At 39.4% G+C, this 22,931-nt stretch overlaps 1 protein-coding gene across 1 annotated transcript in view; it reads right to left on the bottom strand.

The window, feature by feature from the left end:
• Positions 1-379: 379 nt before the first annotated feature.
• Positions 380-22,931, bottom strand: part of iqsec2b (IQ motif and Sec7 domain ArfGEF 2b) — an 81,348-nt gene continuing 58,796 nt past the window's right edge. The window contains exons 2-14 of the mRNA XM_073867639.1: positions 12,963-13,248; positions 12,542-12,871; positions 11,100-12,130; positions 10,723-10,890; positions 10,277-10,393; positions 7,726-7,892; positions 7,359-7,498; positions 7,150-7,275; positions 6,951-7,050; positions 6,689-6,856; positions 6,339-6,530; positions 5,865-5,935; positions 380-4,402 (exon numbers count right to left, since the gene is read on the bottom strand). Coding sequence (XP_073723740.1) covers positions 3,011-4,402; positions 5,865-5,935; positions 6,339-6,530; positions 6,689-6,856; positions 6,951-7,050; positions 7,150-7,275; positions 7,359-7,498; positions 7,726-7,892; positions 10,277-10,393; positions 10,723-10,890; positions 11,100-12,130; positions 12,542-12,871; positions 12,963-13,248 — 4,288 coding nt within the window. The 3' untranslated portion in view covers positions 380-3,010. The remainder of the gene's footprint in view (positions 4,403-5,864; positions 5,936-6,338; positions 6,531-6,688; positions 6,857-6,950; positions 7,051-7,149; positions 7,276-7,358; positions 7,499-7,725; positions 7,893-10,276; positions 10,394-10,722; positions 10,891-11,099; positions 12,131-12,541; positions 12,872-12,962; positions 13,249-22,931) is intronic.

Consider the following 22,931-nt stretch of genomic DNA (forward strand, 5'->3'; position numbering starts at 1 on the left):
GATGCAGGTAGATGAGCGGACGTGACGCGGAGCGATACTTCACCTCTTTCTTGGAAAAGTAGTTCCAGTGAGTAAAATTTGCGCAGAAGAGGTCAGCAGAGTGCAAAAACAAAATGATAGCGACAACTAGTGGCAAAACATCAATAAGCTCATTATGTGTTTTGACCTCATGTAGCGTCAAATGTTTGATGTTGTTGTTGTAATGACATCAAAGTACCGCGAGAGCGAATCGAAAGCAATGCCTTCGAGTCGCTCTCGCGGTACTTTGATGTCACGCCGCATGCAGCCGAACAGACCTATTCATTCAGTTCTTTGAGTGTACTAGTCATTCATATCAAACTTATTCAAAATATCTGAAAAAAGACACGCACAGACCAAGTTTGTTTTCCATTGCGAGAACACTTTATATTTTTATTTATAATATTAGGCAATAAATATTCACATTTCTCCGATTTAAATTTTATATATTATCTGTACACAAATAAGATGATTTCATATACCTTTATCCTCGAAATTACACGTCAGTCTGCTTTCACATACACACTTATACACGTTTACAAATAAGGTTTATTTTCTTTGATTAAATCACTTTGATTAAAATAAATATGCAATAATAATCTACACTTAATGCATTCTCTTCAAGCACACACATTCACACAAACACCCACACGCACACTCATACAAACACCTTTTTAATAGAGTTTATCCCATTCCATTGTCAATACTAAATCAAACTGTGATAGTCTATGTATGTACAGTGTGTTTATGCAGTGCTCAGTATATTCAGACATACTCATGCAATACAATTTACATTGAGAAAACAGAGTTATTGTAAAAGATTAGTCAAATCATTTATGGAATAAAGTGAATGCAGTTAATATTGCACAGATTTATCATCTTTATATTTTTTTACATTGGTATAGGGTAATTCCTGTTGTAATATTAGTGCTAAGCATAAAATGCTAAGCATAATGACTAGTAGCCATCTTTAAAAGCAAACCTTTTGTTGTTGGCACTGTTATGGAATATCAAAGATTTTACAGGGTAGAAAAAGGCACACACTTCAGCATCACATCAAGACACATACTGAGCATCTGCATAAAGCCCAGTCCTGGAAATATATAACAGCACTTAAGATCACATTATGCATTCACACAAACCTCAAGCATTATTTGCACTATGGCCTTGCTTAAATTAAAAACGTTTGATTTATCATTCAGATATACTATTATCTTTATCTTTATATAGAAGTCTTTCAGCTAAAACTTAAAATTCAGCTGCACACAAATAAGCTAAATCAAAAACATCATGGCACATATCATCTGCTTGATAAAAGATAAGTTATACCCATACCAAGTATTCAAACTTTGGACAAGTGTGTCCATAAAAATAACAATAACAATAAAACACGTTCTTGACCATTGAATGTGAAAAGAAAACATTTCTATTTACAAATATCATATTTTGTTGAATTTATAACATCTGTAATTTCATAACATAACAATATAATATTTATTAAAATTTCAAACATTCATATACCAGCATACAATATAACCAAAACAGTGAAAGGCGTGAAAATCATTAATCCAATTAAAATCCTTTACATTGCTTATTTCAGATGTTTCAGAATTAGCAATAATCCGAAAAAGTGGAATGTTCCCTTCATATGTATGCCACATAGGATTTAATATTGTTTTTAAAAGCATATAATTTATAAAGTGCATTAAAATAATTTAGATAATACATTCTGGGCCTTGACAACTTCATAAACTTTAGGTTAGCAACTGGCACCATTTAGTATTTAGTGGATTATTTTTACTGTCATATAATTGAATATCCTTTAAAACTTTGTCAAGCCCTTTGGGTTTCTTCATATGCAATTTTACTGTTGTTGTTTAAATATAAAGCAGCACAGATTTAGCAAAACTACATTAAAGAAATAAAAAACAATACTTTGGGTTCAACATTTAAAAAACAATTTTTTTTTCTTAAACTGTCAAGAATTTCCTTTCAAAAACTTGTTATTAAATAGTAAAATTAGCTCATTGTCTTTTCCTGTGAATTTGTATTCAGCCTGGTGCAGCTGTATGATCAAAAAACAAATTTATAAAAAAAAATGCAATATAACGTTACTAAAGGTTACTGATTGTTTCTTAGTATATTATTTCATGTTGTACCTCATATTATTTTATGTACAAAGGTTTATCATTCTGATGGGCAGTAATTCTAGTTGAATAAAGATGATTATAAACAATACATTCACATACAGTACAATACTTTTTTTACAGCTGTCAATTATTAAGAATGCCAAAGTTCAATACTGACATACTTCTAAAATTCAGACAATCACACCTGTAAAATATCTGCATTGCAAGTTTATCCCTCTTAACACATATAGCTTTGTACAAAAAAGCAAAACAATAGAGAATTAAAAATTCTTCAGCAAACAGAAGCTGGACATCATTAGCGAAAAGATTATTGCATCCTGTGGCTGCTATCGACTAATGCTCGACACGTTTCACTTATACTGGAATGTAATAAATCATTGAACTTGTAGTGTGCTTTGATGTTCACGTCCAGCAGAATATATGCAGTACAGAGTCATTGGTATGCTCTCTGGTCTTCACGTTATCTGGACGGGTGCCCAGCTCAAGCGCTGGTTTATCATTGCCTGTATATTCACGCAATCATAAATGTGCTATGCAAAAGTTTGTAGCTTTAGCTTTATGGCTATAAAACTTGAAACAAGACTTTTTGTATGAGTGTGTCCACATTTGAAATGCTTTTGCATGCTTTAGTTTCTTGTGTCTTCATGTGTGATTTGTTTAATATTTTATTTGGCTCCCCAGCCAAATCAATGACATCTACAACATTTGAACTAAAGGCAAGTGTCTTAAATGGTACTCTTGATTGTATTCGTGTTTACATCCCACGGCACTAGTCTACCTGAGAGCCTTGGTGTGTATCAAACTACCTGTAGCGCCTACATATGCGCAGTTTCGCCTCGTCTCTAGACTTGCGGAAAGCGCAGGTGAAAGTAACACAGTCTCAGCAGGCTGCGTTTCTTTTTGCCACTGTTGTTGTTATCCGTTTTTGCCCTGCCGCCTGCCTCCTCCACCATCGCAGCAGTCCCTCCTCCAACCATCAAAGGTCCTCTCAGCGACCCCCAGCCTCGCGACTTCCCCCGGCTCACACTACCGTGCTGATCCGGTTGGTAGATTTGGATTTGGCGCGTTCGACCGTACCTGTCCCCCCAGGTCCGGCTCCAGTCTGGGCCGACGAGGGCCCTTGCTGAGCCCCGGCTTGCGAAGGGGGGCCTTGGTGCTGGGGGGGGAGAGGGGAGAGAGGCGTAAGAGGGATAAGGGGGGAGGAAGGGGGGGGTAAAGGGGAGTGGAGGGGGGGAGGGGGAATAGAGGACAGCGGAGGATACTGGGGCAGATACTGGGCGGCCGGCGGCCCTTGGTGGACAGTGGCGGACACGGAGACTGGAGGCGGCTGAGTGGGAGCAGGGAAAGGCGGAGGAGGAGGGCTGGCGAAGACGAAGTGAGGTTGGTGCACGGGGTGGGAGCCCGGGTGGGGCGTGTGCACGTGCACAGGGTGGGTGTGGGAGTGTGTGTGTGGGTGGGAGTGCGACAGCGTGAGAGGAGGCTTGGTGATGCCGCCCCCTCTGGCCGAGGGTGTGGGCTGTGTGTGGAACAACGCAAACTGCGGGTGAGGGGACAGTGGGGAGTGAGGAGAAAGGGGGGGAGGATGGCCGCAGCCCATGTTGCCCATACTCCCGTAGCGACCCTGCAAAGTATGCTGGGTGATCGGCTGGTACTGGGATTGTGCGGAGGGGTTGGGGAGCGGTCTGCGAGGCAAGGTAACCCGCTGAAGCGTATGGTGCACCTGACCAGACGCCGGCACAGTCTGAGCGTGGTAGCGATGGTGGTGGTAGTACGGGGGTGGAGGTTGCCCACTGACATTGTTGCTGTTGGTAGTGGTGTGGCAGTACTGGGCGTGCAGGGCTTGGATCTTGGAAGGTCCCCCTCCCTCTCCCGGGCACAGGGAGGACGGGGAAAGAGGCGGCGGCCCTCCTGTAGTCGGTGGGGCCACAGGGGCGGGGTAAGGTGGCCCCGGGGGGATGATAGGGCCCGGGGCTTTGGCTCGTTTGCCCCCAAACAGGGAGCCCAGAAAGGAACCTGTGTTGTTGTTGTTCCCAGTGGCCATTCCAGTCACTCCTCTCTCGTTGCTGCTGGAGACTGGACCAGCGCCAGTCACTGCAGGTGTGTGTTGCTGCCCCGGCCCACCCCCCACCCCCACTCCGGGGCTCAGGATGGGGCGGTGAGGCCGGTACTCTTCTGTTCCATAGCATCCCGGGAGCACAGTGGCTACTGGGTAACGCTGGTGAGGCCGCGGACTGCTAATGATGGAACCCTAAGACAAAGAGAGGGGGGAAAAGGAGGAAAGAGCAAAGGGCAAAAGAGGATTCGGAGGGAAAAGGAGGGATGTAGAAAATAAGCAGGACCAGAAGGAAATAGGATGATGGAAAATGTGGGCAATACACAGGCGGAGAATTAAAGAGAAGAAAATATAGCAAAAGGATACAGTGGTTTTGTTGGATGGGGAGGAAAGAAAGGGGTGAGTTGATTAGGGTAATAAAACAACATTGCTTATGCATGTTCATATACATCTACAGTAATTACATAAATACATGAGCCCAGCTTTATATTCTTTCTTTATGCCATTCCAACATTTATGGCTATATTCATGGCGAGAACTGGTTATTTCATAAACACGTTTTTAATACAGACAAAGGTTGGGGGAGGGACAATTTGGTATTTCCAATTTGCCTAACTTGCATGTTTTTGCCCTGTGGGAGAAAACCAGAATTGCCGGAATAAACCCATGCTGCGAACATGCAAACCTAACTTTGTTCCTAACTTTAAAGGTGCAATGTGTAATTTTTAAAAGGAACTCTTGACAGAAATGGAAAATAATATACAAAACTATATTATCAGGGGTGTATAAAAACCTTTCATAATGAACTGTTATGTGTTTATTACCTTAGAATGACACGTTTTTATCTACATACACCGAGGGTCCCCTTACATGGAAGTAGCCATTTCGTGCCGGCATGCTTTTACAGAAGCCCTTAATGGACAAACCTTTTTTACTCAGTTGTCTCTGGCGATGACATGTTTGTCCGGTGGTGGCTACCGTAGCTTCTCTATGCGTTTCAAAAGCAAGAGGTGAGCAGTGAACTGAGCCTTTGGTCGCAATTCGCAACCTCGCCACTAGATGCCGCTAAAATGTACACACTGCACCTTTAAGATTATAAATATGGCTCCATTTTCAATTTCATGTTTGCAGTACTTAATTGAGGGACATCTTATCATAAAGTTGGACTCTGTAAAAACGTACAAAGCTGATATCACACAATTACATCCATGCATAAAATGTTGAATACCAAACATCTAAACAAACCACATTCAGAACGATAAAATACACCACAAAACTATAAAACAACGACTCTAGTGCACAAAAAGTAATTAAAATTATATCCACATGTGCATCTGAATGTCTTACAGAATATCAGTGTCATGCAGAATTTATTCTGGGGAAAATTTTCATTTATAGGTAACCCAGAATAAATCAGAATAATAAAGATATTCTTTAATGTCCTGGATAATTTCATATATTGTTCTATATCATCTCACTGCATGTGTATATTAACATGCGCAAGACCACACATGGTCGGAGGGGCACGGGATGCACACATGACTCCGTATCTATGGTCAGGATACATGCAGGATGGCTCCGTGTTTGTGGATGTTCCAGGCAGACATGCGGGTGGTTTGGGGACTAAAGCTAAAGATACAGACCTCTGCTTCACTCAGACTTACTTCCATTGTACTGTCAAGGGAACCAACGCTGTTTCTGCGGCCACGTTTCCCTGTTACCCAGTTAGGACACGTCAATCACAGTTCAGTGGTGAGTAAGTAAGTGGGTGGGTAGCTTTTCTTGGTGATACATTTTTTTCTCAACCAGATTTAGAAGTAACCAAAAATGATAATTCTGTTATTCATTCACCTTTTTATGATCTAATTCTGATTATTCTTTGGTCAACTTTTAATATTTTACAATCTATCTCTATTATACTGTATATATATATTTTATACCTGTCCCACTGTAATTTACATTTTTGTTGCATAGCAGCTATATTATGACTACAAACTATGAATAGCCCAAGTGTGAAATGAATAACAGAATCATAATGCAAAGCGTACTCCTCTAAAAAGTATGTATATATCTGTATGTATGTATATTATGTACATCTGTATGTATATGTGTCTCACCTGATTCAGACAGGTCCCTCAGTGATGAGCTTAGTGCTGTACGTTTGAGGCCCTCTCCTGGTGAATAGTTATCATCTAGACTTGGTCTACCCATAGTGCCATTCACCACTTCATTCTTGACCCCGACCACTCCCCCTCCCATAATGTTGTTAGTGAGCAGGCTGGGCCGCATTACACCCTTTTGTTTCTCCAACTCAGCTGCAGATGGAGAAAACAGCATTACAAAGGGTAACACAATAACATCAGTTCTACCTATACTTGAAGCTGAAATGCGTAGGTAAAACTAAGTAAATGTTGAAAAGGAGTGGGTTGTATGTGTAGTTATGTCATGGGACAACAGGGGGCGCTGTACTCAGACTCCACTCTGTATTTCTCCATTTCCTGCACCTCAGCAATGCTCTCCCTCAGATCACTGACAAAACGTGTGCGGTCCTGTTGACTGGGGGCTGTGAATACAATCAAAACTTTGCGCTCACCCCCTGGGATCGCCGACGTTAGTCTGACACCATGAGGATAGTCTGGAATAAAAATATAAAATGAGTTAATGTTCATCTTTCTGTAAATGTTTATCTGTCATTGGGTGATTTAAATATGCCTCGGTTTGTATCTTACAGGAGTTCTGGAACATGTGAACCTGCATCTCCACCAATGGGAAGGACTGTCTGAAACTGTATGTCACGGAGGTTTTCTTCTTCTGGAAGATCTTTGTAACCTTACAATATAAAAACAAAAAGATAACTATCAAGTAGCTTCACACAACATATATGTGGCTGTCAATAAATGTTTTGTTATAATTGATTGTGAGTATTACCACAACTAGATCGTTGAAGAGGAAGACCTCTCTCTGGTGCACTCCAGATCTTTGGGGACGGTTGGGGTCCGGGACTTCATAGAGCTGACAGCAGCAAACCAGCCGGCGATGTGGCAGAGACAGAACCTAGACAGAGAGCAGATTCGACTACATTACAAACAAGTCTATGTATTTATTAATAATATAAATAAACACTCATTGATACTCACAGGTTTCTTGCCCACTATGACTCTCTCCACGGCCTGGACTTGAGAAACATGGTCATCATTTGTCCTCAGTTCCCACTTCTGAATGCGCTGGTAGATTCCAACTAGTAAATCACGTGGGATATCCTGACCATTATCCACCCCTGAAAGAGAAAGAATCACATGTTTGTGTGTACTCTCGGATTATGATTGACAGATCACATGAACTAGCCCCTCCCAAACTTCTTCCTTAATTCCTTTATAACTCCATCAAATACATGGTGGCACTAAAACACATTTATTGCCTATGTTTGCTGCTGCACACATACATATAACCAATAACATTAGCCAGCATGTGAACACTGTCAATAAAGAGATTTTTGAACGCCACCTCGCAGGTTCTTGATGAAATCATCCAGCTTCATCTTCCGCTCTGCTTTAATGTTGGGGCTGTACATGTCTGTGTTGAGGAGGATGATGGCGAATGCCAGGATGAAGATGGTGTCTGGGTTTTGGAACTGTCTCACCAGTGCCGGATTACAAACACAATACCTTTGACTGCAAGACAGAAGAGAAAAGATACACTTTAATAAAAGGTAGACATACTGTATAGCTTTCACAGGAATAAAGGTTGTCAAGATTAATCACGCATTTTAATTTTTTACAAAAGAGTGACCCTTTAATATTTTGTAAATTGCTCAAATTTTCAATTAAATTGAAAATATATATATTTCTATAGCACTTTACAGTAAATACAGAGCAGTACAGGCAAAAATATATAAAAAATGAAATGTATATAGGTAAAAAATATAGGATATATTGTATTATTACAAAATACAAGTGCATAAGCATTATCAACTTTAAAAAACAGTTACATTTGTACATTAGTTGAGTTCTCTGCTGTGGTGTGAATTTTAAAGGGATACTCCAGCCAAATATCAAAATTACCGCATAATTTTCTCACCCTTAAAGGATGAGTCCATTTTCTTAAAAAAAAATTCAGATAATTTACTCACGACCATGTCATCCAAAATGTTGATGTCTTTCTTTGTTCAAACGACAAGAAATTATGTTTTTTGAGGAAAACATTCCAGGATTTATTTTTCATTTTAATGGACTTAAATGGACCCCAACACGTAACAGTTTTAAATTGCAGTTTCAACGGAGTTTCAGAGGACTCTAAACGATCCCAAACGAGGCATAAGGGTTTTATCTAGCGAAACGATTGTCATTTTTGACAAGAAAAATAAAAAATATGCACTTTTAAACTACAACTTCTTGTCTATCTCCGGTCCTGTGATGCGCCAGCGCGACCTCACGTAATTGCGAAATGCCATGGAAAGGTCACGTTACATATATTTTCGACTGAACAAACAAAGACATCAACATTTTGGATGACATTGTGGTGAGTAAATTACCTGGATTATTTCTAAGAAAATGGACTAATTCTTTAAGCAATCCAAGATACAGTGGTTAAGCTCCAAGGGGTAAATAAAGGTCTTCTGTGGGTAATCAATGTGATTTTTTAAGAAAAATAAACTTTATAAACCAAAATAACTTGTAACAACGGCACTTTGGATTCATGCGATTCACAAGAGTTTTAACGTAATTAGCGTTCGTTGCCATGGGTACGTTGCGAAGTGACTCTTGTGAATCCAAGATGCCATTGTTACCGGAAGCTAGTTATTATAGTTATTATTTATAAAGTTTAAAATATGGACATTTTTCTTACAAAATGGCATCAATTACCCGCAAAAGACCCATTGGAACTGTGTGGATTACTCCTGTGAAGAATGGATGCACTTTTGTGGACTTCTAAGTCAGAAGTTGTTCCCTGATTTCTACCACTATAAAGGGTCGTTCACATTATAACGATAATTATAAAAATATCGTTTTGAAAATCGTTTTATATTAAAGATAAACCATTCACAGCCAATCAAATCTATTTGAACTTCAAGTGCACGCATACTTGAAATGGCAGTGGAGCTTATTGCTGATCCATTACATAAAATTACCTCAGGTATCCAGAGTTAATGCAGGTACTTTGAAATTCACTACGTAATGCTTTTTTCCTTCCACACTAACCATGCCAAAAGGTAAGATATTATTACACAAACTAATAGATTCGGATTTAAAAGAGGAACTATATTTTATGGCGTAATAGCACTTTTGGGAGTACTTCGACTCGGCGCAGTAACACTCTCCCTCTCCCATTATGAGAGGGAGAAGGGGAGCGGACTTTTCAGGCGAGTCGAAGTACTCCCAAAAGTGCTATTACGCCATAAAATATAGTTCCTCTTTTAAATCCGCTTAGAAAAGCGCTACGTTTTATTTTGTACCACCAAACTTGCTCGTATAACTACTCGTCTTAAATAGGAAAAACGTTGATGTGTTTGGTCACTTCTAACATTATCTCTGATTGGTACCATTGAATGAATGGGGCTAAGCTAAATGCTATCGAAGTGTCGCAGCGCGCTCCAGCACTTACGTGCACGCACACAGATGATAAAGGGATGTATCAACAATTCTTAGTTAAGGTAATAACATATTTTAATATTGAAAATGAGTAGACTATTCCTTTAAAGCCATTAAAGGCAAGTGATTTGCATGAATGTCGTGCGCGTAAGTGAATTAACATAAAGTTACTGTTATGATACGCTATTTATCGTTAATGTTAACGTTATAATGTGTACAGCCCTTAAGCCTTGGAAAAGCAAGGACGTTTACTATAATAACTCCAAATGTGTTTGTCTGAAAGATGATGGACATATGTATCTCAAATTGCTTGAAGGTGAGTAAATCATGGTGTAATTTGCAATAATTTTGATATTTGCGTGGACTATTGCTTTAACCATGGTAAAATGACTTACTTATTGCTTTAATAAATCTGAAGTGGTACTGTAAGTGTTTCTTTAACTAAAGGCATATTGATTCTCACATACCTGAAAGCCTCAATAAGTCTTTCAACTTTTTGGGCCTCTCCCTGAACTTTAATCTGAGCCTGAAACTTCCTCAGAGCGTCATCGAGATCCATTCCAGAAAAGTCCATTTCATCCACAACACAACTGACAAAAAAAAATAAACATAAGTAATACGAATTGAAAACTTGAAAAATTAACCTTCCTTTTTTTATAGTGGACTAGCTTTTAAATTCTTCTCATTCTTTTGTTATAGTATCAGAATATCACATTGCTCAATTGCAATATTTAAATCAAGTGTGCTATTTTGTATATTGCATATACAATACATGTCTAGATTATGTAATCACTTCATGAAATAACTGCACAAGACTGAGAAAAAAAGTTTTTTGGCACTGTAATCTTTTAGCATTTTTACAATACTCTCAGCCAAATTATCCTAGTCGCTCTGTGGTGGCTTTTTTATGTGGACACAATCCAACACATCTTTGTTAAACTGTTTCTGTCTGTTGCCAAGGAACTCTCCAATCATCTGTCGACTCAGGCCTTTTCTCTCCAGCATAAAGCGAGCGATGCCCACTGGTGTATCCGACACAAAGCCCTTTTCAATCAGATACTGGATACCCTTCTCTGGCTTCCTGCAATCCAGTAAACCAACATCACAATTAAAAATTTTACAATAGTAGAAAAGACAAAGTACATCTACTTATAATGACATTTATGCAAAAGAGATATGTTTTTCAATAATAAAATTGCTTCTTCAATCTCAAAATATTCGTTTTTTAATCTCATGCCAATGGGATGTACATACAAATCATGTTACATTATTGCAAGGCTTTCAACTCACTTGTTAAACAGGTTGAGTCCTATGCGATATTGTCTTCTCTGAACCACGTCGTTGTTAAAAGCGGGAGAGTCCCAGCTATGTCGGCTTTCTCTCTGATAGGTCTGCTTTCCTAGTGGAGGCAGTGGCTCTCTTAAACTGTCCCTTGATGAGGAGCCTGAGCTGCAGTTAATGGTTTCGTTTGAGTTTGTGGTTGAGTTTAGCGAGTCATTATCCCCATCCGAGCAGCACTGTTGCTCCAGGCCACCGGGGGGCAGCGGTGCCGATGAGGAGGATGAGAGTGGTGTGGCTGGGGGCTGTTGAGGTGATGAGGAGGACGAAGGGGTGTCAGGGTACTGGTGGTGGTGGTGATGATGGTGATGAGCCATGTGGTGCGGGATCTGCGACGGTAGCGATCGGCTAGCAGGGCGCGTTTGCCCCTGCGCGGTGGTTGAGGATGTTGAGCGAGCATTGGGGTTGTGTTTTAGTGTCCCTTGAGGTGACCCTCCCCCTGAGTCCTGCTCGTACACTAGTTGTCTGGTAAGGGAACCTCGGTCGGATCGATCACTCATATCCACCGAGCTGTCGCTAGGCGGTTCAATCGTGAGAAGCGGTAAGTGGCCTCCTCGTAACCGGAAATCGCGGCACTCAGTGCAAGGCGTGCTTCGCCGACTGTTGCTGCTTCCTCCCCCTTCCGTGTCACGGCTGTCATCCCTACCGCTCACTCCGCTTCCAATACCACCCCAAAATTCGGTGTCTGTGCTGCTCGGCGCCCGGTCGAGAGAGAGCGGTGAGGAAGGTAGTCCGTCATCCATGTAGAGCGTGACGTCGCTGTAGGAGGTAGCCGTGCTATCTTCGTGCATGCTTAGACCCCCTGTACCTCCTCGATCTCTGTCTCCAAGGCCTCTGCGGAGGGACGCGTGGCTGTTGCTGCTCCAGATGCACTCCCCAAAGTCATCCACGACGGCACTTCCGTCCCCTATGCCCTCCTGGGAGTCATCCCTGCGTGGTCGGCAGGTCAGGGCATCATCAATGGAGTCGGCCAAGGACTTTACCTTGAGTACAAAAAAATGAAGATTACATAAATCATAGGATAAGAGTTGCATAATTTCCCTAAAAGGACAAGCTAAGGGCATTGCCAGAAACCATCTCAGACTAGCATGAATTGTATTAATTGTTTTATGAGCTAGTTTAGCTAGTAGATCTACATCAAAAGTTGAGAAGCTAGTCAACCAGTATTTGTAGTAAAGCTAGTTGACCAACAAAAGTCTTGCTAGCTGTGTGAATTTTGTTGGTCTTTGAGCAAGGTGCAATTCAAAAAATGTTATGGACAAGCCCAATTGTTGAAGTTGCACTACAAAATGTCCATAACAACCCAGCATTTTAAGTTGAGACAACCCAGCATAGGTTAATTTAAACCCAACGATACCCAACCACAGTGTAGCCCCTCTCTTAAAAGTACTAACTTGTTTGGTAAAGGAGTCCTCTAGGTGAGTGTAGTCTGGCCGTGATGGGGAGCTTGGCTCTGTGGTGCAGGTCGGAGAGTGTGGAGGTCCCATTCCTGGGCTGTGACTGTAGTGAGTCGGGGTGGGAGGTTGAGGGTGCCGGTCGTCAAACGAGTACTGCAGTCGCATGTTGGAAAGGATGATGCGTCGTGTCATGCGGCTCTCAGAAGCCGAGCTACGCAGGCGCTCAAAGTTCTTGTTCATACGATATTGACGGAACGCCGTCTGGATCGTCCTTGCTGCTCGTCTACTCACAAAGTAACCTCCGTATTTCTTCTCCAGCATTTCCACCTGCACATCGAGAGCCAGATTGATTTGAATCAGTGAATCATTGAATCTACTGACTATTACATGTTTGGCTAGTTCTTATTGCATTGCTTACCTTCTTGTCTTGTAGGTCTGTAGAGAGCTCATAGCTGTCCGATAAGGTTTTGCACCTCTTGTTTTCCTCTTCCTCTTGTTTACGTAGGGCCAGGCTAGCTGGTTGGTTGCGTGTGCGCTGTGCCCATGCGAGACTGGCTGGACTCGGAGGGGCCACAAAAGGTGCCCGAGGGCCTGGGGGGCCACAGCTGTTATCCCCGTAACGGTCAGAGCTGTGTACGTAAAGAGATTTACTGCAGGAACTCTCTGAGAAGGGACGTGAATCTGAACCCTGGGTTTCCTTCTCACTGAAGGATTGGGTGAGGGAGAGAAAGAGAGAAAGAGGAAGAGTTAGTATTTTTTTCAGTTTGAGACGCCCCCATAATAAGAGCATAAGATAAAAATCACAAACAACCGAGGAATTCATGACATTGTTCGTTTTCATGACTTAGCATTTTGACTTTCAGGAAATCTTTAACCAGGACAAATGTTGCAAACAACATAATTATCACACAGCCTTTAAAAAATCACAATTCTAGTTAAAGTTAAGCCTATAGTAGGTGTTAGAAATGTAGGCAAAACATGCAAATACCTCAACAAGGTCTCAGAATTCCTACAGTACAAAAACTCAAATCTTCATCAGTTAAGAATCAAAAAGAAAACGATGCTCTTTCTTCGATAAGGCAGCTCTTTTGTGAATTTGCTTTTTGTTCCTGTCTTATGAGAGGTTTCGGCATATGCAATGCACATATTGAGACTCATATCTTTGCTTATATCTAGCACAATTCTAACGTAATGACTGTCACCACCAAAAGTGACTCATTTATCCTGCAGGGTACCGGAAAGTTTTGATGCACACACACTGACAAATATAAACACAAACGCATGCCGCAGTAATCACATCCTCATTACACATCCCACAACTATTAATGGTTTGCATTACACTGAACTAGACTGTTACATTTTCAGAAAAAAACTAAACATTTGTCAGTTGTCAGGGTAATCCAGGATTCTGACTGATTGTTTGCACATTGCTATACAGTTGTTCGGGGATTTCTATGTGCACTGTCAAAACAAATGGTCAAAAGATGTACCCCAGCTATAACTGGGCCTGTACCATTTTAAAAAGTACGTAAAGAGTTTATATTAGTACCTCAGAGGTACATACTGGTAACAAATTCTTATATATTTGTCCCTAATGGTACACATTAGGGGCTTTTTCAAAGAGTACTGCACCAGTGGCAATTGGGGTACATAATTTGACCATTATTGGCCCACAACCAAATCTCTATAATGTTCTGGGGTCTATATAAGCATGTGCAATGCATTCTCAGAAAAAAAGTACCGTCCTAGTTATTACTATAAAAGGGTACTAATATGTCCCACTTTGAGGTACCAGTAAGTGCCTCAGTGACAACTTTTGTACCTTCTTGTACCATTTCTGTGAGTGTTGTGTTGTTTATTAACCATAAAGCACAATTAAAAGGTTAGAAAAGCAGCATATCTCTCCTCATCAAGCCACAAAATATAAGATATCATTCATGTCTGTAGCACAAATGGTACAACATCATAATTTAGTATTCAGAAGAAATAGCAGTTTTATTGATAGAGGAACATGATATTCAGGGTCAGTCACCCCGCCATAGAGGCGCTGACCCTTAGGTTGGATATGGGAAACAGAACAGCATGTGATCCGAACATATAATCCTGACACAGCTTTCTGACAGGACAGAGTTTAGGCATATCTGAATCACTGCCGGCAACTTCCTGTTCTCTACGAATGAGTCATAATAAGTTATTAGAGACATAATCTCATAATAATGCTAATGCACTGCAATACTATTGTCATTCTGTGAAAATAATTTTTTACTGCACACACAAAAACATACACATACGAACAATCTTTGTTGTGTACCACATTTAACAACAGATTATCATTGCGCACCTGTCTAGAATAGCCCATATCTGTACAAAGCATGACACCCTTTTGTCACACAACATCATTGTATGTAGGAAAACAGACACCTGTAGCCAAAGAGGCTTAAGAGTGAATGTTATACCCTATTAACAAACACCTGTAAAACTGTAACTGTACACTTACCACATTTACTTAAACAATCCAAACAAGCACAGGGTCATACATGCACATCCACCTTAAGAACAAATGGTTTAGTAGTTTCTATATGCCAGGTCCAAATGTCACTGAAATTCACAAAGTTTGTCGTTCTGAAGTTATGAGCGTCTGTCAGCAGGTCACCACCACCTAGTCACATGACAGAGCCTCACCCCTCCCTCCTTCATTTTTCTCTCTATTTACATTACACAGAGCCCAGTGGTGTAATTTGCTAAAGTTAATGGTTTGGAACAAGTTGCCCATTGCATAAACTGTAGCTAGTGTGTCTGGTCCGGACAGCTTTAAAGAAAGCATCCTTACATGTGATACTCTTCATAATGATCAAATTCAAATGAAAACAGGTGTTTGTATTGTTTGCTTTTGGAAAGTTGGAAAAACAAAGTTTGTGCTTGTTGTGTTGTTCTGTATTTTCCAACCCTAATATGGATGAGTTCCGGTGTTTGTATGTAAAAAATTTAAGGAAAGGAGGGAAGACACATGACTTGCACTGTGATAGTTTTAAAACACCTCTAAAACACATAAAAACACCTCTAAACAAATTTAATTGTTTCTCCTAGATGGCAACGAGACCAAATGGTGAAGTAACTTACTTGTTTTTTCTATAGATTTCAATAATGTCTCAAACTGAGCTCAGATTTGCCAACATCTGCAAACACTTCCATTTCCTATGCAAGACCTAATATTTCCTAATAAAATATTTCCAGACCAAAATATTTGAGAGATCCCCAGTGATTCATTACCAGAAATCATACTATTTGTATGATTCATAAACTCAATTGGAATCCATTATTCCAGCGATTAGTCAGTGTGTATGTAGGCTTTATATGCATTTGTATAAATATGTTCAAGTCTCAGATGAGTCTTGGTCTCTCCCAAGGTTTTTCATTCTGCCTCTGTTCCAATGGACTCAATATTATGCAGTAAGTATAACCCTGTGGATAGCAAAGTTTAGCTGCAGTTGGTTGGCCAAAGAGGTGGTGTTCATGGGACAACAACACACCTTCATGATATGCATAATATCCATGACAACAGAGATGATACCCATGTTAAATTTGTTAAACTATATATCATTTTTGGAACTGTAGAAGAAACAGGTTTAAGTACACAAATGAAAAGGGTCTCCATTAAGTCTCTTGAAAATTTAAGCAACCTTATTTTCCTATTTGTACTTTTCTTTAGACTTCATTCAGGGACCATTGTCATTGTTTATTTATCTCCATACTGAAACTCTGCTTTTTGGATTTTCCAAACCTCTCATGTCCTTATATAGCACATGTCTGTGCATTAATTGGTATACATTATTTTTCTGACAACAAATAATGTATGGTTGGACAATGAGTTTGTTTCACTGATCCAGGATGAAGGCCAGCTTACATATCACAAATGTTTAACTAGATGGCTAGTATCCTGGCCAGCTATCTAAAAACGAAATTCATTGTCTGTATCGATGCTAAATGTATTTATTCAGGTTGTCGCATTTTAAATTTTCTTGACAAATCTTAGCTTGCTCCATAATATCACATCGTCATGCTGAATGGCTCTATAGCCTACAGCAATGCATAAATGTGTGTTAGCAGCCTAGACATTTGTTTAGAATAATAAATAAATTACTATTATATTAACACAATAAAGATGGTAGGTGATCTTTTAAAATATTTTAATATGAATATAACTTTCTATATGGTACTGCTTTGTGCAATTGAATATTATTAAAAGGACTAGTACCCAAAAATGAAAGCTCACTCTGAAACCATCCCATGTGTATAATTTCCTCTTTTATCCAATCAGTCAGAGTTATATAAAATAATGAATGGCATTGGATAGTATTTCATTTTTAAAGCTTCAAACGGCACAGCCATCCATCAAAAACTAATCCATACATTTATTAAATGTCTTCTGAAGTGAAGCTAAAGAAAATATTAATATTTTACACTTTATAAACTATGATAACTGGCTTCCGGCAACGGCTGAACACACATTCACGAGAGAGTCAAGATGGAATTTGCTTTACTTGGAAAGACATTGAACATTAACTGTATGGATTCGTTTATATTATTTTAGGGATGGCTAAAAGAAGAAAGTCATACAGGGCCCTCCATAAGTATTGGAACAATAAAAGCTAAATTGTTCTGTTTGCAGTAGAGTCAAGAAATATCTAAACATTAAAAGGCGAATTTGAGACAAACATAATTTTTTTGATGTTTTAACATATTCAATTTCCCAACTCCATCTTTACCAAATCCATTGAGTTTTTTATTTGGTGGGTTTGGTGACAACACACAAGTCAGGATTAAAGTCAGGATGAAAGGTTATTGTTTTTTGTTGGTGAAGCATGTACCGTATGTGTTGAAACTGGAGGTACACCGATACCGATACAACTTTTTCCACCGATACCAATAGCGTTAGTTTGTTGGTTATATTAACGTGAATTATCTAAATATCTTTTTTATGTTATTCATTCATATAATGACCATTAACATTGAACATTAAACTAGTGAGTGTCTTTACATTATACACATAGCTCAAATTCATTGTATTTTCCTGTTGTCTTTTGATTGACAGGAAATTTTGGCAATGACTATTAGCTGTTTAGCCGATATTGTTGATAGTGTTAAAAATAGCTTTTACCGGCTGATACCGATTATTGGCTGATATATCGGTGCATCTCTAGTTGAAACATAATTTAAGATGCAGTGTGTACATTTTTGCGCCATCTAGTGGTGAGGTTGCGCATTGCAACCAACGGCTCACTCCACTGCTCACACCTCGCTTTTGAAACACATAGAGAACCTACGTTCGCCGCCACCGACAAACATGTCATCGCTGGAGACAACTTAGTAAAAAAGTTTGTCTGTTAAGGGCTTCTGTAGAAACATGGCGGCACAAAATGCAGACTTCCATGTAAGGGGAATCTTGGTGTATGTAGATAAAAACATCACATTATAAGGTAATAAAAACATAAAGTTTCATTATGAAAGGTCTTTATACATATAGTTTTGTATAATATTGTAAGGGTTTTGTCTTGTGTTCTGTTTGTTTTGTTGGCAGGTCTTTTATTTTGATATCATGTTCTGTTTTCAGTCTTTTATTTTGAAATCTTGTCATGTCACACTTCACTTTGTACTTCCTGTTTGTTTACTATAAATCTGGTTTATTGAGATCATATCACTGCGAAGTATTGTATGTGTACAGCTGCATTACCGAGCGTTCCTTGTCTTGTCATTGTTTCTTGTTTTGGATTCTTGTTCTGGTTTTGACCTTTTTACCTGTTTATGTGGATTACGCCTTTGGATTACCCTGGTTGGATTTGTTTGCCTGCCCTTCGGGGATTTTACAATAAACCTTCTTGCACATGGATTCTCTTCTCTCTCGCTTTGTGTAATCAGCCTTCGTTACAAATATTTTGCATTTCTGTAAAGAGATTCTTTTTTAAAAATTACACACTGCACCTTTAATAGTCCATTAATAAAGGTCAAAATAAGAGTCAGGGAAAATTTAACACTAATTTGATGTCATTTGATTGGATGAGTTTATATTATTTAGTATAAGATCTGGCTCTAGACAGACGACCAATCGTAAAGCTTTGGCTCCTGTTGCAGAGAAATAAATTAGCCAATTGTTATTTCTAAAAACAAATTATTGTTTACTGTTGTATAAAACCAACATCACACAATTGTGCTGTTATAAATACCAACAAGGCTGCAATTACATGCAACCAAATCACTTAAAATCCTGATTAATGTGTAGATTTTCTCCTGTATGTGTCTTAAACTCTTCTCTAGTCTTTTTACTTTACACTTGCACCGCTTTCTAAAGTTGGCCACAGCTTATTTTAGCAGACACTGCAGCATGGTTTTAAAAGACAGTCTGGCACCTGCTACCTGCATTTAATGACAAAACTGAAAGGCGTTTATATTCTGGGAAAACATCTGCTCATAAAATTGCCTGCGTACAATCCAGCCTCCATCATTTCTGCATCACGTCTTCATTTCCCTTTCCACCCACACCTCACACCCCCTCACACACACACATGTAGGAGTGAGAGAGGTACGGTTGCTTAGTGACAGTTGCCGTGAGACCACCGTAGGAGGTGATGCAGTCATTAGAGAGACTGTTGCTATAGATACACAGAACTAATACAGTAACCGTAGGTGTTGGTGGATAAGTTGCAGGTTGTAAGACCGTGAGACTTTGAGTGTTACAACGAATGAATCTACCTACACATATAAACCAAATTAAACCACACCATCATCCAACATCCGCCTGTGCAAGGAGAAGAGGATGAAAACATTACATTTGCATAAATAAATAACTATATTCAAAATGATTACATGTGCATTTGTTAACTAGGCAGACGCCTTTAACAAAAGCAACTTCCAGTGTATTCTAGACCTCTAAGACATTACGTTGGTTTGTAGCCAGTTACAAGACTGTAAAACACAAAATCCAAACACTGGTAAATCTTAAAGGGGACATTTCATAAGACATTTTTAAAGTGTCAAATAAATATGTGTCCTCAGAGTACATATGTGAAGTTCTAGCTCAAAATACTATATAGATAATTTATTATAGCATGTTAAAATTGACACTTTGTAGGTCTGAGCAAAAATATGCCGTTTTTGGGTGTGTCCTTTTAAATGCAAATTAGTTGATCTCTGCACTAAATGGCAGTGCTGAGGTTGGAACGTGCAGAAAAAGGGGCGGTATTATCCCCTTCTGGCATCACAAGGGGGGCCAATTACCTATTTTTTCACATGCTTGCACAGAATGGTTCACCAAAACTAAGGGTGCATTCACAGTAATTCCCAATGACTCCTGGTGACACATGGACGTCTTGTGAAGCAAATTGAATCGTATATTTTGCAAGAAATCTATACAAATTTCATCGTTATTTACAACATTATTAGTGTAAATATAGAGCCTTATGGTGCATCCACACCAGCCGCGGCAGAGGCGGCAAAAACGCACCACTCGCGCGCAGTACTCGCTTCATTCGTGCGTAAAAGCCGCGCGTGAAATTCCAGTCACCCGAGACATTTACACGAAAATTTGCGTGTTGCAGAGGTTGGTCAATTACACTAATAATATTGTAAATATCTTGCAAAAACCACCCATCATCATTGCCCACTGCAATAAGGCTAATGCAATATTATATTGCCTTCATAGAAGCCACGGAGCATATTGTATTATGTATAGAATCGCCTGTATATGTGAGATAAAAAAAATTAAAGTGGCCGATTAATATAATTTTAAGTGTACAATAAAAGGGATTGTTCACCCAAAAATAAAAACTAGCTGTTCATTCACTCATCTTCCCTCCTCAGCAGAGCAACAAAGAAGATAATTTGCTAAAACCCCATTTGTGAATTATATAATGCAAGTCAACAGATCCGCATCTTTGAAAGCTCAAAAAGCAGATATATCCAATACAAATCCCCATGACTCCTGGTGTCATTTGGACGTCTTGTGAAGCAAATCGATCCATTTTTGCAAGATATTAAATGTTATTTACAATATTATTAGTGTAAATAAACAACATATGCAACATATGAAGTGTGCTCTATGCTCCCGCTCTTTAGGTGGCGCCGAGAGGCTGGTTTCCCCCTACAGAGTTGGAGTGTAAGCGCACTTCCTATGTGCCTAATGCAGGGTTCACACCAGACGTGGTAGAGGCGGCAAGAGCGAGTGATTTACATGTAATGCCTGGCTCACACTACAGGATTTTTAAAATCCTGGCAGATTATGAAATCTGGTTGCAGCACACACATAAGTAGAATCTTGTCAGATATTCTTTGCTCAAATCTTAAACATGCTCACACTACAGGAATTTAAAATCCTAGTGCATCACACACTACAGGATATTATTAAGATTATCTTGCCAGAGCAAGCACTTCACGTCACCTCAGGAGAAGAGTATATAAAGGAATGAAGATTATCACACATTTATTATGATTTCTCTTTAAATATTTACAAAGTAGCAGCTTTCTTTTTGAAACCTAGGCGATTTCTCCTCCTCAGCTCTTGTTTATGAGGCAACGATCATGATATGTTTTAAGGATGTGTTATGCAGGCAGTGTTTGAATGCATACTGTAGATGTGTGCACAATCTAGCACCAACTCAAGTCTAATCCTTATGCAAGATTTTTTTAAATTTAAATACATCTATTTAAAAACATATTTAAAATATAATTGGCTAGCCTAAATATCACTTTTTTTGCACACATTTAGTTACTATTAAGTGATGTAGGCTATTTCTATCAATGCTCTGTTTTCCTGTTTCTTCCTAACAATAATAATATTATTGTAGGTTTATAAGCAAATAACTGCTGCTTGGTTAAACTTTATTTTGCACTGTTGTTTGCATTATTTAATTCCACTGTATATATACTGCTCTGCAGTGATATTATTGTTAGCAATATACTATGTAAATTCTATTTTTCTTGTTTATTCTTCTGAGGCTGCTGGTCTTTGAGAGCTTCTAAACAAATTTCATTATAGTTTTATGACAGTAAAGTTTCTATTTTATTCTAATCTATTCTATCTTGCAGTGTAGTGTCTAGTGTTAAATTCTGTATTTACATTACCAATGGATTTGGACAAATATGTAATTTAACGTGAAACGTTGTAAGTCTGGATATGAGGCGCATCAGATTCACAAGTGTGCGGTGTTTCAGCAACCAGTTTCTGTGCGTTTGTGGAGCACGTCACAAAAAAGAACTGAAAATCGTCATATCAATTTAAATTCGTTTTGTTAATATGCTAATTATTTAAGTGCAACATATTTCGTGTATGCCTTTTTATTTTATTAAATTTCCTCTATACCCCGAATAGCTGCAGGTGCGTGATGTGACTCACCATCATCATGTTCTGTTGTTTTTAAGATATTTTAGATAATGTTTTTAAAAAAGTGAACAACGTGAATCAAGCAAGGAATTCATTTCAATATTTTAAATCGCCTGTCTGCCCCAACGAGCTGCAGTTGTGGCGGAATGAAAGTAGAATGAAACATTAACATCCACAAACTATTTCTCCGGCTGCGCTGTCTACCCGTACTGCAGCTTGTTTCGCGGTCCCGAAACCTGTCAATCATCTCCGTCTCTCAATGATTATTGTGAAAGTACTGACGTAATTATGCGGATTTAAAATCCTACATATCAAACATTTTTGAAAAGATCGGGGCGGCCCCGATTTGCTTGAGAGCATATCGGAAGGTGTAAGTTTAGACTTTTAAACGTCTCACATTACAGGATAATCTGGGCCGAACTTCGGAGCCGATCAAGGTCCATTGCCCGATTTTCCCTCGGATTCTCGGGAGGGGAAAATCGGGGTAAATTCGGCCCGATTATCCTGTGGTGTGAGCCAGGCATTAAGTGAATGCAAAGACGCGATTAGGCATCCTGTGAGGTGGTACGCGCGGTGCGAATGGCGCGTTCTTCCCGTTGCCAAGGGAAACGCGTGAGTTGAAAAATCTGAACATTTCGGTGGATTCCCACTGCGTTAACCAATCAGGACTTTGCTGTAGCAGTGACGTGATTACAGGAAGCGAGCGGAGTCTCAGCGAAGTTGCGAAGCCCCTCCCATGACGCAAATATTCGCGTGAATGTCTCGAATGACTAGAATTTCATGCGCGGCTTTCACGTACGAATGAAGCGAGTAAATTCAAATGTTCAAGCATCCAACTACACGCGAATAGCATGTTTTTGCCGCCTCTACCGCGGCTGGTGTGAACGCACCATAAGGCTCTGTATTTATGCTAATAATGCACTGAAAAAAATGATTCATTGAATTTAATCTTTTCCTTTCAAGGTAAGTGGTTGCAATCAATCCATTCAAGCCACATTCAAACAAAAGTTTTAT

The sequence above is a fragment of the Misgurnus anguillicaudatus genome, chromosome 5 (genome assembly GCF_027580225.2).
Source record: "Misgurnus anguillicaudatus chromosome 5, ASM2758022v2, whole genome shotgun sequence".
Classification (NCBI taxonomy): Eukaryota; Metazoa; Chordata; class Actinopteri; order Cypriniformes; family Cobitidae; genus Misgurnus; species Misgurnus anguillicaudatus.